Raw genomic sequence first — 12534 nt, 5'->3', positions numbered from 1 at the left:
TGGAAATAGGAATCTGCCCTTTGAATTGAAACTTCTTGTTGCAGAGATCTCAAAGCTGATTCTGATCCGAATTTCCACAGCATACCTGAACTCCAACCACTGAGGAAGGGAGATGAATCGGTACTTTTATCCCGTTAGGGTTTCTGGTGCCATATCCTCTGTATTGAACTACGTAGATTGGTCTCACTGGTGCTCTGCTATACGGGGTACTTGCAGGGAAGGTGATTTGGAAGAGGTATTTCATGAAAATACTTGGATGGAAAGAGTTTTTTAACCCACACTGACTGTCCTGGGCCGTTCTCTTGGAAGCAGCCAACCTGCCTGCAGGAGGTAGGGATGTGTGCAATTGACAGCTCTGGTTTGTTGTGTAACCTCATGCTACCCTAACCCTACGTCCAACAAAGACACAAAATACCTCGTAGTGAGTTCTAGGGGGCTCCTTTTTCACCCCAAGAATTCAGTGTAAGTGGCAGCCTTCTGTATCAATGGGATTAAAAAGGGTACAGCCCAGCAGTTCCCGAGGAAGCCCTTTTTGAGAGGCAAAGCCCTTTCCAGTGTCCTCCTTCCCAACCCTCCGCCCCTGAAGACCCTCGTGTGCCCTCTCTGCTGCTGCTCTTGCTGCTGGGCTGTCAAAATCTCTCTTAATGAAACAGTCTGGCCCGAGGCTAGTATTACCTCCAGTACTGATCCTGCTGGGCTGCTCACGTGCCGCAGCGAGCACAGAGCCGGGCCACACCTGGCAAGGAATAAAAGACAAAAAGCAGTGAATCCTGTCTGTTAGACTGCCTTGATGTCCTCCGAGGCTGTAAAAGGGACTGGAGAAGGCATGAATTTGGCTGTTTTGGGGAGTGGTGGTGCTTGGTCTCCTGCCTTGTCTTTCGGTCAGCTTAGGGTGACTTGGTAGGGTCAGAGCTGTCGCTTTCCATCACGGGTGTGATCACATCAGGGCAATTCTGGGGGAAAGGAGTGTGGAGAGGAGCTGTTAACTCGCAGTCATAAAGGGCTAAGCACCCTAGCTTTGTTCAGGGAAATGACAGGGCCCAGGGGGTACTGCCCCATTTGTTGAAGGACCTGCTTAACTACCTGAGCTCTCCTGGTGTGCAGGACACAACTTGGCTGCCATCCTTACTTGGGGGCTGTGAGGAACCCCTGGTATGGCACAGCCAGCCAGGAGCACTCTGTGGACTCGGTCTGGCCATTTTACCTGTGCCTGGGTGCCTCTTTCCTCCCAGCCTCAACCTGCCTTTCCTGTCAAGGGGCACAGCCTGCACCTACAATGAGTTTTTAAAGCACTCAGCACCAGGGACCTTTGATCTCAGTTAGAAACTCAGGTTTACTGTCAGACGTAAATAACAAATTGCATATAGGATGTTCCCACTCCTTTTACGGGTAGAATAATGGAGGCCTCTCCAGGATAAGTAATTTGTCCATGAAACTGATGACAGAACGAGGAGGAAAATCCTTATCAGTTAACTTTCAGACCTCTGCTTGAAGCACCATCTCTTCTTGTAATACGCTTTCCAGGAGAGCTAGCTCTTGGCTGCTGTTGACACATTTGATCAGAGAGAAACAAAAGGTCCTGGTTTTGCTTCAATCCAGCATGTTGTATTCCAGAAGTGAGGAACTAAACGTTAGAAAATGATCACTATTTATTACGCTTCCTGTGGTAGCGCCTCTCTGAGCAGATTAAGAATCATGCTTCCACTTTGCTAGGTGCGCTGGAAACACATTGCAAAAAGACACAGCAATTTGCACCCCCAGACTTTAGCACATTCCAATTCCTTAGTCTGGCCTTTGCAAAGCATACCTGCTTCTCTCTTCAACCACATGTGCGTGGATTTGCTTAGATCTCTCTGATCTGCTCGCCAATGGTGGATCTGTTTACACTAATCTCAAGAGCTCCACTCTTACGAGACTGGAGCTGAACAACTCGAGGCTCCTGCTGTCGGACTCAGGCTTCCAGACAGAGCTCTTATGCTTTATTACAGTGTGGAGGGGTAGGGAGGACTTGGTAGTAAATTTTAGTGCTCGTAAGAGACTGGTAGGATCGCCTTGAATCTGCGCCTCTTGAATCCCTCCAAACTTTGCCGAGGTCTACCTGAAAGCATCGTGTGTGTGCAGGAAATGCAGCCTGGCCCAAGCCCTGCACCTCAGGCTGAGACACCATCAGGAAGCCTCCCTCTGCCAGTGCTTGGCCAACGCACCTATATCATGACTGGAATCAAATACCCATATTTTTTGGGGACTGAAGCACAGCCAAGCAGTTGCTGCCCTTCCAGAATGAAGTCTAAGCAGATTCGTTTATGAGTAGGTTCAGTTTTGAGCCCGGTTTCTTTAGAGATTGAAAGCAACTGAGTTGACGCAAAGTGGGAAAACCCCACGGCAAGTCAGCTTTTCCCCTGAAAAGAGAAGGTAAATACAAATCCTCGGGGTTAGGAAAGGTTCCATCACAGTGGGCTGATACGGGCAGAGCAGACGCTAGGTGCTGTTAGGGGATCTGAGGGGCCTGGAAGTGCCACAGGAGGATGTGTTCCTGCAGGGTGAAGGCCATTCCTGCTCCTCTGAGCCCTCCTGGAGGAAGCCTTGAGACTTATCTTTGGAGGCGGCCAAGCTCTCTGCACTTGGAGGTGAAGCTGCCCTTACGGATGGAGGTGGCAGAAGAACAGCAATCACTGTGGCTGTAAGAGAAAGCAAGCTACAGAGGAAACACCCATTCCCATCTAAAAAATTAAAAGCAATCAGCCCCGTGAAGCCAAGTCGCAAAGAAAATGGATTCAAATGAAGCCTGAAGAAGCTCTGCGAGCCCTGCAGAGAGCTCAGGGCAGTTGTAGGTGTGCCAGGCGAGGAGGTTTTCTAGGAGGACAAGAGCAGTGCTGCTCACCCTACAGCATCCTCACCTGAGCTCCATCCAGAGTCATCGCACGCTTTCACGGAGAACGCCTGCGTCTCCCAGAGCCTCTTCCAAGCATTGTTCTTGGTTCATTAGGTGATAATAGAAAGTAATTTTTCCCCTGTCATCTTGAGCAATCAGAGGCATTAAGAATAAGAGCCTAAGCCTGAAAGCCTAAATGAGAGGGCTTGATGGGTATGTATATCTGCCTCCTTCATTAGAGCAAGAAGTGAGAGGATTGCTCCCAGAGCTTGCATTCCTGGCGAATAAATAGGCGAGGAAGAATCATGGTCAAACAGGGCCAGGAGATGAGGTTTGGGGCTTCAGGTTCCATTCCCAGACCTGCTGGACCCCGGAGAGCCGTTTTCCTCCCCCTTTGCTGGTGAGAAGCAACAGCCTGTCCCACAAGGGGCCCATCAGAGGACGCGGTGTCGAGAGGGGTTCCCATCAGCTGGGGGCTGTGGGGGGCAGAGAGCACCCGTGAGAGCTCAGGCCAATCACTTGGTGCCCCAGTGTGAGCTCCTCACCCCTATTAGCCTGCGTTTACTCATAGTGGGACTGAGTAGCTGCATGAGTAACTGTGTAAACCCAGCACGAGTACAGCATTCACATTCTGGATCTCAGTCTCTTTACCACTAAAATGAAGCTTTTTAGCTTCCTCGTAAAGGTGCTGGGAGGTGCTGGGCATTCTCATCTCTGTCCTGAGAGCATCAGAGAGAGGGTGCTGAAGGGGCCGGGGCTGGTTGGGAACTGCCCTGCTACCTGTCAGTGGCTACCAGTGGAGAGCAGATGGGAGAGAGACAAGCAAATCCATTTCTCCCTGTCTGGAAGGCAAATTTAACTTGCCACTAGCTCCCCTGTAAGAAAATATGTACTAAAATGTGCACCTTGGAACAAAATCAATAATTGTTGTTGTTTGGGATGGGATAGTGATGCCACCTTCTAACATTTGTGGGGCATATTTCTTGTAGTATATTCAAGAGGATAATTTCTTTTTATTTCCCTTCCAGGTAGGATTCTTCCCACTCAGCCGATCCCAAGCAGCATCCAAAGGTAGGGACCTCTCATCACCATCACAAATCTCCGTAACAACAACACAACTTAATTTTGGGCCACACTGGGCTGTTCCGCGTGGCTGTCCAGTACGGCTCCTAACGCAAAACCAAATTACAGCACACCCCCTGCTTCTTCCTCCATCCCTGGGGGGGAGGAAAGAGCAGGATCGAGCCCTCCTTCCCCAGGCTTTTCCCACCAGGAGCCTGCCAGGCAGAGCAGCGCACGCAGCCAGGCGTGCGGAGGGAGGCGAGCCCGGCTGGCAGGGGGCAAGCCCAGCCGCGCCAGCCGCCGGAGCCGGGCTGGCGGCTCCCCTGCGGCTCCGGAGTTGGCTCCGGAGCCGGATCCGGAGCTGGCCCCGGAGCTGGCCCCGCCGGCCGTCGCTCACCCCCTGTCTCCCCGCCGCCGCCGCCGCCGCCGGCGCGGCGCTTGCAAGCGCCTCCGCTCTTTAAATGGGCCAAGTTAAGAGAAGCGGCGGCGGCGGAGGGAAAGCTTGTTTGGTCGGAGTCTGGGAAGTGCGCTGCGACTTCGGAGCGCAGATCAATATATGTCTGTCCCGGCTCGGGGGAGGGCCGGGGGGGCGAGCCGGCAGCCCGACACAGAGCGGCGTTTAGGGGCTGGGGGCGCCTGCGTGGGGAGCGCACGGCGTGCAGAAAAGCACGAGCTGGCGGGGCTGTACATGCGTGTGTATATATATATAAATATGTAGATAAATATATATATGCACACACATATCTCTGTAACATAATACCGTGTCGGCTTTTTTTTTTTTCTTTTTTTTTTCCTTAAATTCCGCGCAGGAGTGGGAATTAAAATACCAACTGGCGGTGCTCCGAACCCGCCGGTGGGAGCGGGGCGAGGGCGCAGGGGTGCAGGTGGAGGGGAGGGAGGGAGGGAGAGAGGGGGGGAGGCCCCCGGGAAACTTCTCCGGCCGGCCGGCTGCTTGCAGCCCCCGGGCGCTGCGGGGCAGGGCAGGGGCGGCCGGCACCGGGCGGCCCCCGGGGGCCGGATCCTGCCCGCGCCCGGCGGGCGCCGGCGGCGGCGGCGGCGGCGGAGGGGAGGGAGGCGGATGGCGGGGTGGCGGCGGCGGGGGCGCAGCGTTTCATTTTAATTATCGCCTAGAAATAAATAAACCAGGTGTCAGTTTAAAGGAAGGAGGGGAGGAAGAAAAGGGGGGGGGAGGGTGGGGGGGTAGGAGGGCGAAAGGGGGCCGGGTGGGCGGCGGGGAACCCTCCAGCCTGGTGAGAAGGTGGGTCGATCTAGGGGAATCAATAAGCGCTTTTTTTTTTTTTTTTTTTTTTTTTTTTTAAACCAAAATAATGTCTACGGCAGCGGAGACCTCTCCGAGATGTCAGGTATTAGTCCGGAGGGGCAGATCTGCGAGCCACACGGCAGCTCCCGGGGCTACGGTACATTAGGCTCTCCGTGGGAGAGGGATCCCAGGGAGCTCCGCTGGGGAGCCAGCCCAGGAGATTTGTTCGCGGGCTGCTCCGGGGGATACCAGCCACCTCCGGCACCCGAGCGCCAAAGGTGCTCGTGTTCCTGCTGCTGCTGCTGCTGCTGCTGCTGGCGCATTTCATCCAAACTCCAGCCAGAGCGGGGGCAAGTTGAGCCGGAGACATCAGAGCCACTGCGCTTTGGAGAGACGAGGGCGCCCGGGGAGCGCAGTAGCACCATGCCTGCTATCAAGAAGGAGCGACTTGACAGGGAAGAGCTGGCCCTGGCAGCCTTTAACCAACCCATGGAAACCTTACCTGACTATCTCGCCCCTCTGGCCGCCGCTGCCATGCCGGTGGTAGCCCCCCACCCGCCGGCGTACGAGCAGATCTTTGCCCACCGCGCGTACCTGGGCTTCCACGAGAGCCCCCACCCCTCCCACCCCCACCACCACCTCCCCGAGGACCTGATGCTGGAGAGGTTTTCCTCCATCCCGGATTTCCAGCCCTTCTTTGACAACGGCGAGCCTTGCATCGAGGTGGAGTGCGGGGAGAACAAGGCGCTGCTCTACATCAATAAGTTGTGCCAGGGGAGCAAGGGACCCTCTATCCGCTACCGGGGCGAGTGGCTCACCCCGAACGAGTTCCAGTTTGTCAGCGGCAGGGAGACGGCCAAGGACTGGAAGCGCAGCATCAGGCACAAAGGTAGGGGCGCTGCCCCCCCTCCCTCCCCCTTTGTAATTTTTTTTGGGGGGGGTCCCCCAAATTTCGCCGCTCTTCCTCAGCATCCTCCCCCTCGCCCCCCCCACGCTTCGGTGGCCGGATCCGGGGAAGGGGTGGGGGGAGGCTGTGTGGGTGGGTGTTGGGGGAAGCGGGGGGGCTCCGTGTTATCGGGGGGGACCTCGTATCGCCTCGCCGTGCCCCCTCCACCCCCCCGGGGCTCTCCCCGCCGCCCCCCACCCGGGCACCCCAGGAGCGGCGCAGCGCGGCTGGAAGTTTTCCCAGCGATTTGGCAGCGCCGGCGGGGGGAGGAAGAAGAGGAGGAGGAAGAAGAGAGGAGGTGGAGGGGGGGGGGACGACGAGTTATGTTGGGGGGGGGGGGAGAGGCGTCTCTTCGTTGAGGGGGGGGGGGGGAAGAAGTTTCGCTCCGTGCGGGCAGACGGCGGGGGGCACCCTGGTGGGGGGGGACACACACTCGGGGGGGGGGACAGACAAACTGGGAGGGGAAGAACAGGACCCAGGGGGGGTCACAGGATCCGGGGGGGGTCAGAGGACACGGAGGGGGGGGGACAGGGAGCCGGGGGCTGAGCCTCGGCGCCACGGGGAGCGGCGGCTCCGTCGCGCCGGGGTGAGGACGAGGCAGCTCCGGGGCGGCGGGCGGGGCGCCGGGGGGGTGTTCCCCCGGCTGCTGGGTGGTGCGGGACCTCCGCCGTGCTGCCGGGGGGGGGAGCCGGTCCTCCCCCCCCCCCCTTTTTCCTTTCCCTCCATCCCTCCCTCCCTCCTTCCTTCCCTCCCTCCCTTCTCTCCCTCCCCGCCGCAGTCCCGGCGCCGGGGCCGGCGCGGCGGAGCTGCTGGTGCGGGCGGCAGGTGGAGGCAGAGCGGGGAGCCTGCGGGGGGGGGGGGGACATGGGGAGGGGGGGGTCGGTGGGGATGGGGAGGGGAAGGGGTATGGGGGGGGTGAGGGGGCGAGGAGAGGAGCCACGCAATTAGCGAGAGCCGGGGGGGGGCGCACGGGGAAGGGGGGGGGGGGGCCGGGGAGGTGGCTGACACCTCGCCCCGGTTATTGATCGCCGGGGGGGGGGGCGGAAAAAAAGGGGGAGCAGCTGCGGGGGCTGCTCCGGTTGGCGGTGCCGCACTCCTTCCCAAGCCAAAAAAAAAAAAAGCAACAAAATGTTGAGAAATGTCTTATTTTTAGAAAATCGTATTTTTGAAAAAAAATCTCAATTAAAAAGCCGTAATTAAAAAATCTATTTTAAACATCTTTATTTAAAAATATTAATTAAAAATTCTTTATTAAAAATTCTTTATTAAAAATTCTTTATTAAAAATTCTTTATTTAAAAACCTTAATTAGAAAAAAAATCTTATTTTTTAAACCTTAATTAAAAAATATTTTTAAAATCTTTTTTTTTTTTTTTTTTAATTCTTAATTTTTGATTCTGATTTTGGCACTGGCTGCCTTCAGGAAACCTCAGCTCCTCCGGGGTGAGTCAGGAGAGGCCCGAGGTTGAACTGGAGGAGCTTTTTCTTTTTTTGGGGGGTGGGAGGAAGGCTTTGGGCAGCGCAGAGCCCCCCGGGGGGGCTCCGGGGGTCGGGGGTCGCCTCCCCTCGGGCAGCTCGGGGAAGGAGCAGGCAGCAGCCGGGGTGGGTGGGTGCTGGCAGGCAGGGGGGCTGCGCCTGTCTCCCTGGATCCTTTCCTCCTGTGAAGGTGCTGATCTTTTTCTTTTTATTTTTTTTCCTGCTTCTCCTCCTTGTCTCCTTCTCCTCCGCATCCAGGGAAAAGTTTGAAGACTCTTATGTCCAAAGGAATCTTACAGGTACATCCTCCAATCTGTGATTGCCCTGGGTGTCGAATTTCGTCTCCAGTGGTAAGATTACTGTTAAATATGTGCTTTAGTTAAGACATCTCCCCTCTCCTCCGCCTCCTCCCCTTTAAAAAAAAAAAAAAAAAAGAACAAACCAAAAAAAAACCAACCCACCAGCCCTTTGCTTCTGTGCTCCGGTAGGAGCTGCCAGTCCCTGGGGCTGCCAGCGCTGCTCGCAGACAGCGCAGGTGGGAAGAGAGGTGTTTAACCTAAAGGCTGCGGCGCGATTGTGTGGCTTTCGGGGGGAGCTGGCTCCGTGCAAGCGGCCAGCCGTTCAGCAGCTTCGTCCTTATCCTCACCCCTCGATTCTTGTGTGTTCTGCAGAGGTGTAAAGTGGATAAATAAAGCAGAAGGGCATTGCGAATGCACCCGCGTGCTAGAGTCAGAACAGCCACGGGTTACAAACCATTAATGATTTTTTTTTTTTTTAAGCTAAGATGAAGGAGGAACGAGCTCATCTTAAACATTCACAACTTTTACAACATTTGTCTCGTAAATCACTGCTTTTTGTAGATCTTTGCAGCACAACTTTTGGGTTCCTCTCTGCCGTTACCTTGAGAACTTTCAAAATCTCTATATGGCACCAGCATTTTCATCCAAAAGATGCTGGTGCTGTAAATAAAAACCAACTGAAATTGTGGTCAACCGAGGCATTAAAACCAGTTCTTTGTGTGCAGGAATTACCATAAAATACAGAAATACCAAAAGGTGATGGCAAAACTGTTGGCTCATGGAAGTGAACCAGGTCGTGGTCTGAAAAGCCAGCCGTGAGTTGGAACATTGTTGTCAGTAGCACTGTGGGAACAGCTGCCACTTGCGACTTGCTTCCTTTAATCCACTGAAATTACCCATTTTTTTTCTTGTGTTGTTTCTATGGGATCCGAGGGATGTTCTGTTCCACACGCAGCATCTTCATGATGCTCATCTTGGATTTGAGAACTGAAATGCTTTCTGCATGGTGCATATATGTGCATGTGATGTGTGTCTACAGACAGACACAGTCACAGCTGTGGGGTCTGTCTGTGGGGTCAGCTTGGGGGAGCAGCCGCCCGGCCCCACTGAGCTCCCAGGTACAGCTCCACTGCCTTACGTGGTATCCTAAACCCAGCAGGGCAGATGGACCACCAAAACCTGGTGTTTCTGAGGGACTGCTGTCATTCCTCTGAGTCTGGGGGCAAAGTTTGGGGTGCTGTGTGATAAACTCGCTGCCGTGTTGAGTTCTGTGTGTGCGTTAATCACTAATCTGTACGGACTGGAGGCCAACGAGCAGGGATCTGAAGACCAAAGACCCAGACTTGCTGCTGGGGCTAAATGCCTGGCCAGGTGATGCTGGCTGCTTGTCATTTTCTGTGTAGCCAGTTGTGTGGTGTGGTGGCCAAAGGCCACCTCGTACTTCCCTAGCAGCAGCATTTTTTAATAGATGCGCGGGGATGCTGTGCGTCTACAAAGGGAGGAAGCTGGGCATGGAACAAAGGCTATATTAAAGTGGCTTTTAAAATAGAACTGAATTTGAGAAGTTCAGACAGGGAAAGAAGGCTTCGTGTGGTTTTGGGAGAGGAGAAATGAATCCCCCTGGACTCGGCTCCTGCTGCTAACCCACTCGTGTGAGCTGCTTGCAAGGGGGTCGGTGTCAGAATGAGCCCAGGGGGGCCAAACCCCAGCGAGAGCTTTCATCCAAGCTGTGTTTCTCAGTGCGTGCTGCATTTTCTGGGCTGTAATTAGACCGTAGTCCTGACCGAGTGACAATTTCACGTTTGGAACCGGAAAGCTTTTGGTAGTGCCTCGTAGCAGCTGCGTGTGCTGCACATTCAAAACAGTGACACGAGGAAGGGGGTGCCCACCCCTCTCCACCTTTCCAGATGTAGGCACCACTGCCCAACCGTGGAATTTTGGGGATGTTCGGGGTACCCTGGGTGCTTGCGTTCAGATAGGGACACGGCGATGGGGAACTGGCTCCATCCTCCTCCTCCCGGAGCGAGGTCAGTCCCAGCAGAGCCCCCCTTGGCACGGGGCTGGCCGGCTGCTGGCGGCTCTCGGCACCCTGCCCTTCTCTGTGCCGCTGCCAGCAAGAAGAGGCAGCGCCGCAGGGCTCGGGTCGAAGCCCCCCGAGCTCGGGTCGGAGCCCTCAGCCCCGTCTGGCGCCGCGCTGCTCCCCCCCTGCCTTTGGGGCCAGCCCTGCCGGGGGCTCCCCCGCCGTGGCTGGGGAAAAGAGTGGCGCCCGGCCCCCGTCGCGCCCGGCTCCGTCGCCCCCCGCCGCCCCGTCGCAGCTCGTTTGCTGCAGCTGCAGACAGCGGCCGGCGCCGGGGCCAGCTCCGCCACCGACCGCTGGTTTCCTGCGAGGCGGAGGGGGAGCAGCAGCGTCGCGCCGGCTGCACTGGCGCCTTCTCCCCCCGGGCAGCAGCCGCCCCCGTGCCGGCATCCATCCATCCATCCATCCATCCATCCATCCATCCATCCGTCCGTCCATCCATCCGTCCGTCCATCCGTCCATCCATCCACCCACACATCCATCAGCGGGGACCAGGGGGAGCCGCTGCTGGCCGGGAAGGCTGATCGGAGAGGCTTGGGGGGCCCTCGGGTGGAAGGGGTTGTGGGGGTGCAGGGGGGACCCTCGGGATTTGGGGAGAAAGGAGGGTCCCCAGGGGAGGGCAGGGATGCTGGGGGAGGGCAGCACGGCATGTTCTTCCCCCCAGCTCTGCCGAGAAGGGGAGTGGGGTGCTGCGTGTCCCCCCCCATGTGTCCTCCTGGAGGGTGGCCGTGCCCCCCGTCGTCCCGTCCTCCTTTCCCCGTACCCAGCCTTTGCCCCGGAGCTTTTCCAGATGCGGAGGGGAGACCCCGCTGCAGCTCTGGGTCCCTGCAGCTATTTTGGAGGCGCGGGATGCCAGGCGTCCATAGGAGAGGTTTTGAGGAGGGGCCTGCCCCCACGCTCAGCACACGTCAGTTCTGGGCAGACACAGCTCGTCTCGCTCGGAGCCCTGGATGCCTTCCAGGCCATTCTGGTGAAACCCGTTCCCCGCAGGGTTCCCCCCGTCCCCTCCACGCCTCGCAGCGCTCCCCAGCACAACGGCTCCGCTTCCAGACCCCCGGCAGGGGCCGTGCTGGACGCTCCCTCCCCAACGTGACCCGTGCTCGCCGGCGGTGGTCTGGGCGCAGGGGGGGAGCCTGACGATTCCTGTCGAGAGCAGCACTAAAATCTTTACTGCCGAAACAAAGCGTCTCGGGTTTGCAAAGTCTGGCATCGCGTGGCCGGTGTAACGCAGGGCAGGGGTTTCTTACCAGGCTTTTGCTTGGGTTGTTTCCCTCGTCAGCACGACCCTCGCTGCATGGTGCTACTTGTGCTGCCTCCAAAGGTGTGCTAGGGCTGGATGTTGGCTACTCCTCATCCTCTTTTCCCATGGAAAGGGCGGCTGAAAGGCTGCCCACGGTGGGCTTTGAGGTCCAGGTCACAGCTACAGAAGGCAGGCAGGCTTCTAAAAAGTCTTATTTATTTTTAAATGTGCCGTAGCTGCGTTCAAGCCAAACAGAAAGCACGACAGAATGTGTGTTTTGTTTTTTTTTTCACTCCGTTTCCTTCGTTGCATGTCAGGACACATGGTAATTGTGCATAACTTGGCCGATGACGATGGTAATTTGTTTGGTTACTGGGGTGGTGTTTTGCTCTTGATTTGATTTATATGTGCTCCTTTTTATTTGCTGCTGCTTTGCTCGCTTGTTGTTGCTTTCTTTCGATGCCCCCGAAGATAAGGCGTTAGTCCAAGACTTTGTCAAGGGCGGGAAGAGGAAAGATCTGCTTATTTAAAACCAAGATGACAGCAATCAGCCGAGGCCCTGTTATTTAGCCCTAAGACTGCTGAGTGCTCTGCTGCCTGCTCGTTCGGAGGGGCAGGGGCTCTGCGCCTCCCTCCAGCACTGCCTGACTTCTCCTGGGGTCTGGCTGCATCTGCCCCGGGGATGCCCTTCTGCCACCGCTGCTCTGTGGCTCGGTGGGGAACCAGGAGCAGATCTACGTGGGGTAGGGTCAGCAGTGCCACCGAGACCCCGTGGGCACCGGGACCCGAATTCAGAGGCTGCCCCCAAACGGGGACCGTGCCCTGCTGGGCGTGAGCCCTGCAAGAGAGCCTTGCTGCGAGGGCTTCGCCTGCTGCTGGAAAATGTAGTTGGCTGCCCGTAGAGGCAGGATTAAGTCAGAAAATTTACTTCTAACCGAATAGATTAGATTTAGGTTCCTTTCCGAGCTGCCGTGGCCTCAAGGATTGGAGCTGGAGAATCTTGGGGTTTATGTGAAGGGGGCTGTTCATAACTTCGCCTTTGCGTCTCTGGGGGCTGCCTTATGAATGTGCAAAAAGCCCCTCTGTAAAGCAGACTTATAAACCTTTTTATCCCCCCAAGGTCTTTGGCACAGTCTGTTGATTTTTATTTGTGGTTTCATGCTGATTTGGATTGTTGCTTTTAATCCAGCACATTTTAGTTTAGGTTAGCATTTGTTGGAGGCTTTTTTTTTCTTTTTTTTTTTCTTTTTTTTTTTAAACGGGCTTCACTCAGGTGATTTTTAGGGCACGTGTGTTGTACTA

General features: G+C 55.9%; 1 protein-coding gene across 3 annotated transcripts in view; it reads left to right on the top strand.

The window, feature by feature from the left end:
- SAMD11 (sterile alpha motif domain containing 11) overlaps nt 1-12534 on the top strand; it is a 128034-nt gene that overhangs the window by 19485 nt on the left and 96015 nt on the right. For all 3 annotated transcript variants that reach the window (XM_084495024.1, XM_084495022.1, XM_084495023.1), the window contains exons 2-4: nt 3901-3943; nt 5276-6084; nt 7875-7966. In XM_084495024.1, coding sequence (XP_084351150.1) covers nt 5292-6084; nt 7875-7966 — 885 coding nt within the window. In that variant the 5' untranslated portion in view covers nt 3901-3943; nt 5276-5291. The remainder of the gene's footprint in view (nt 1-3900; nt 3944-5275; nt 6085-7874; nt 7967-12534) is intronic.

The sequence above is a fragment of the Aythya ferina genome (assembly GCF_964211825.1).
Source record: "Aythya ferina genome assembly, chromosome: 21".
NCBI lineage: Eukaryota > Metazoa > Chordata > Aves > Anseriformes > Anatidae > Aythya > Aythya ferina.
This window is presented reverse-complemented; position numbering and strand designations above follow the sequence as displayed.